At 43.8% G+C, this 4632-nt stretch overlaps 1 protein-coding gene across 1 annotated transcript in view; it reads left to right on the forward strand.

The window, feature by feature from the left end:
• The window catches only part of LOC113807416 (uncharacterized), a 36422-nt gene extending 33308 nt beyond the window's left edge, over nucleotides 1–3114 (forward strand). Inside the window, exons 2-3 of the mRNA XM_027358664.2 lie at nucleotides 114–226; nucleotides 1244–3114. Coding sequence (XP_027214465.1) covers nucleotides 115–226; nucleotides 1244–2298 — 1167 coding nt within the window. The 5' untranslated portion in view covers nucleotide 114 and the 3' untranslated portion in view covers nucleotides 2299–3114. The remainder of the gene's footprint in view (nucleotides 1–113; nucleotides 227–1243) is intronic.
• The last annotated feature ends 1518 nt before the right edge of the window (nucleotides 3115–4632 follow it).

Genomic DNA, 4632 nt, shown 5'->3' on the forward strand with positions numbered 1-4632 from the left:
GGAATTATCTCGTGTTTCGTCAGCGTTGCCTCAACATATCTCAAGCGTCTTGCCACAGCTCGGACTCAGTCAGTGTTACCAAAACTGACTCTTTTCTCTCTCTCTCTCCACAGCATGGGATCACCGAGTAGAGCCTTAGACATGGGCGATCCCTGCACTCCTATGGCTTGGCAACAGCGCGACCTGAACTACCACCAGAGCGGTTATCAGGACAGATACGGGCCAGGTATTCTTCCATCCAGTTCTGCGGTCTTTCTTGTTGTGAAATATATGAAGATTGGATCTGTGAATTGAACTTTTTGTTGTTTTCTTTCTTTCTCTCTGTTTTATCTGTGCTATATCTCCTTTCTTTTTTATTGTCGTTTTATCATCTTTGTTTCCTTGTAGTATAGCATTGTTTTACATATTCTTTGTGGGTAAGATAACAAACACGCACGCTCACACAAGTTGTTCAGAATGAATACTGCACACACACACACACACACACACACACACACACACACACACACACACACACACACACACACACACACACACACACACACACACACACACACACACACCATTGTTCTTTGAAAAATAATTTCGCTTTTATTTACTTTATTTTTTCTATTGATATTGCTAATACAAATGACAATGGTGATGATGATGGTGATGATAATAATGATAATAGTGATTATGATAATAATTACCATTGTTATTGTTATTATTATTATTAGCATCATTATGATGATCATTATCATTATTATCATTATTAGTTGTAGTAGTAGTAGTAGTGGTGGTGGTAGTAGTAGTAGTTGTAGTTGTACTACTACTGCTGCTGTTACAGTTGTTGAGATCACTATTATTATCATTACTACTACTGCTATAACTACCATTTCTTCCTCCTCTTGTTTCTTCTCCTTCTTTATCTTCTTCGTTATGATCATCATCATCTTAATCCTCTTCTTCTCCTCCTCCTCCTCCTTCTTCTTCTTCTTCTTCTTCTTCTTCTTCTTCTTCTTCTTCTTCTTCTTCTTCTTCTTCTTCTCCTCCTCCTCCTCCTCCTCCACTACTACTACTGTTACTATTACTAGTATTATTATTATTATCGTTATCATTATGGTAGTTATCATCTCCATCTTTATTATCATCCTTATCATTATCATCATTATTATCATGATAATCGTCGTCGCAGTCAATCCTCATCACTACAATTCATCCTCCTCCTCTCCTCCGCGTCTAACCGCCCGCCCTCCCGCAGGCGCCGTGGGCGGAGGCAGCAGCCGCGCCGGGCCGCCCTCCACCAGCGACCGCCTCAGCCACCGCACCGACAAGTCATGGCGGACGCACCGGGACTCGCGGGACTCCGGCCAGCCCAACCTGGTGCCCTACCACGGGGGCTACCACCACAGCCCGGGCACGCAGTACTCCAGCGGGCCGCCCGGGCACTACCCGCCCTCGCGCCCGTCCTACTCCAGCGGGCGCCCCCCCTCACGGCCGCACTCGCCCTCGGGCACCACCTCCTCGTCCTCGTCTTCCTCGTCGACTTCCACTGAAGAAGAGAGCGAGCGGGCTGCAGGCCACGGGATGCCCGATGGCGCCATGCCGCCGATGCCACATCCGATCTACGGGTATGGCGGGTACTACCCCGGCTACCATCCTGGGCCCCCCGGCCCTCCCGGCCCTCCCGGCCCGCCTGGAGCCCACGGCTACCCCGGCACTCTGAAATCCGCGCGCTCAGTGCCTGCCCTGGCCATGGCCACCTGGGACGGCGAGCCCTGCCCTGTCCATGGCGGCCCCCTCTCCTTCCCTGGCCCCATGCCGCCCCCTGGCTACCCGCCCATGATGCCCCCGGGCCCCATGTCGCTGCCCCCGCCCCCCGGGATGACGCGCCGCGTGAACTCCATCTACGACATGCGCATTACGTCGCCGCCGCCGGGGCCCATCTACGGCACGCTGCCCGCCAGGACGATGCCTGCCGACCGCAGGAGCATAGCCGGCTCCACCATCCTAGGGCCTGCTGCCCCCGGCGCCCCGCCTGGCATCCCGACCCATCTTCTGCCGCCCATGGCCCGCCCGCGCCCCTTGGTTGTTGATGAGAAGGGCAACCCCGAGCCTCTGCCGGTGAGGCATGTTTCGGAAAAGAACGGATCGCTGCCGCCTGGCGTGTCGGCCAAGGTGGCGGCCTCCGTGCACTCGGAGGAGAAGAACATGAAGGGCGTGTGCTGCCGCGGGGGAGCCTGCGTGGCCTGGGTCATCCTCGCCGTGGTGTGCCTGGGCATTCTCCTGGCGGTCATGCTGAGGTTCATCTTATAAAACTGTTCCAGACGAGGGGTCGAGCGCGCGCCAAGATCCCATTGCAGTAGTTCGCGAGCTGACGACTCCGCGCCGAGAAAGGCAGGGTGCTCTGCGGGGAGGGTCTTGAAGTCGGAAGATGATGTCTAGTGTAAGAAAGTACCAAGGCCCCAGAGCCGCTAATGATTATGTATTATAACTGTATCATACACAAGTCAGCCTTGAAATGCACCTACGACACGTAGAAATCAGGCATGGGAGATCATAGTAATTTTGCAAGTACAAAAGACCTTTGATTATATTTCCTCTGCCTCCGTCCAGTAATTCATACATATTGTCATTATGAAGGTGCTAATCTTTAGATGACTGTACATTGTGTAGTTCTAATTGTATTCCTGATGCCTGCAGAGATGTACGATTCCCATGCACATTTCTCCTCTGACGTTTCAAAAATCATCCTATCAGCCTGGGTGAGGTTGATTTGAAGAGCAAAGCTAAATTTGCTCTTTTCTCTAGGTAAAGTGTTACCCTTTGTAAGATAATTTTTGTATTATGCTTTGACATTCCCTGTCAACATTCACGTTTTGTATTTTGTATAAATATTGATGAATGCATTATTAACATAGATATAAAATGTAAATACATGGTTGAACGTCCTACACAGTACACCATAGCTGCCCTTGTTCTGCACACTTGCAGGAATTTTGTAAATATTTTATTTTGTATTGTGGCATTACAGGTTTATGTATTAATGTTTTTCCATCTAAGGTGCTGGGAACGTAATATTTAAGACGCTGTACATATATCGGGAAAAAAACATTAAAAAGTATTTATGTATTATCTTTTTCATTATGCCTCTGGTAAATACCCCACAGTTTTATTAAAATCATAACCCGTCCTAAATGCAGATATTATTAGCATTCATTTATCCTTATCACCACGTTTGTCCAAGTTACATATGCTTATCATTATCGTCATCATGATACTAATGACGATGATGATAATAGTAATAATGATAATAACAATAATAATGATAACCATAATCATCATTTCTGTTATTATTTTTATAATTATCATCATTATTATTATATTAGTTATTATTACTACTATTATTATTAATGATGATATTATTATTATCATCGTCATTTTTATTGTTAGTGTCATTATTATTACATATTAAATGTCATTACCATACCTCATCATCATTATTTTTACTGTTATATGCATATGTACATATACATTCTGTAGTATACCCCGAGGTCCACCTGGCTCCGAGTTTATACGTACGGAAATATGTAACATGAAAATATACAAATACCTCCTTAACTTCCATTCTCTGTTAAGAATCGCAATTCATTTTCTTTTTATTTTTTGGGGGGTAACTATTTTATTTACTCGCTGAGTTTGGTTTCTTACTATATATATATTCTTTTTTATCAATTATCTCAGATGTTTTTTTTAAGGTACATAGCCTTGCCACATTTCACTGCTTTTATTTTTAGTATCTCATTTTACTTTATTTTACCTTTGAAAGATATGCCCCCGAATTTCGCGTGGGCCAATCAGGTTAACGGGCGTGTCGCTCCAGCCAATGAGAGCCATTCTAGGTCCTGCTCCCTGGTAGTGATTTTCAAGGGCGCGAGAGTTCACACTCACTACTGGTTGGACATACGCTCCCGTTGACCCCCCCCCCCCTCGAATTCGTAAATGTAATCAAAAGCTAATTATTCTCTGTATTTTGTGGTGGTTTTGGTATAAGCACGAAAGAAACAGTCACCGAACATTTTCTTGTGGCACGAGTGATGTATGTGGAATATAATGAATAAATTGTTAAACGGCTATTAAGTATGATAAACCTATAGCAGTCCAGCCAGTCACCTTTTTTTTTAAATATAAAGATAATTTCCTGCACATCTACTAATTCTATTTATGATAAAATAAGATACGTATACGCATGAACAGATTAATCTATATATTAAGCATGAGCACTTAAACTATTGAGTACAGAAAAATGGATAATGGAAATTAAACTAAATGAATAAAAGTGGTAATGAGTGGATAACCTAATGTGATAGAATGATCAATAAATATATCATGATAACCAGTCGAAAACGGTGGTGAACACGAGAGGCCGCAGCTACCTTCCAGTTTCAACGCAGACTATTATTTTATTAGCGCATCGGATACACACGACCAGACGACGACGCTACACATACATACATACATACATACATACATATATATATATATATATATATATATATATATATATATATATGTATATACATATACATATACATATATACATATATACATATATACACACACGTATACACACACACACATATACATACA

This window comes from Penaeus vannamei, chromosome 29 (genome assembly GCF_042767895.1).
Source record: "Penaeus vannamei isolate JL-2024 chromosome 29, ASM4276789v1, whole genome shotgun sequence".
In the NCBI taxonomy this organism is placed as follows: domain Eukaryota; kingdom Metazoa; phylum Arthropoda; class Malacostraca; order Decapoda; family Penaeidae; genus Penaeus; species Penaeus vannamei.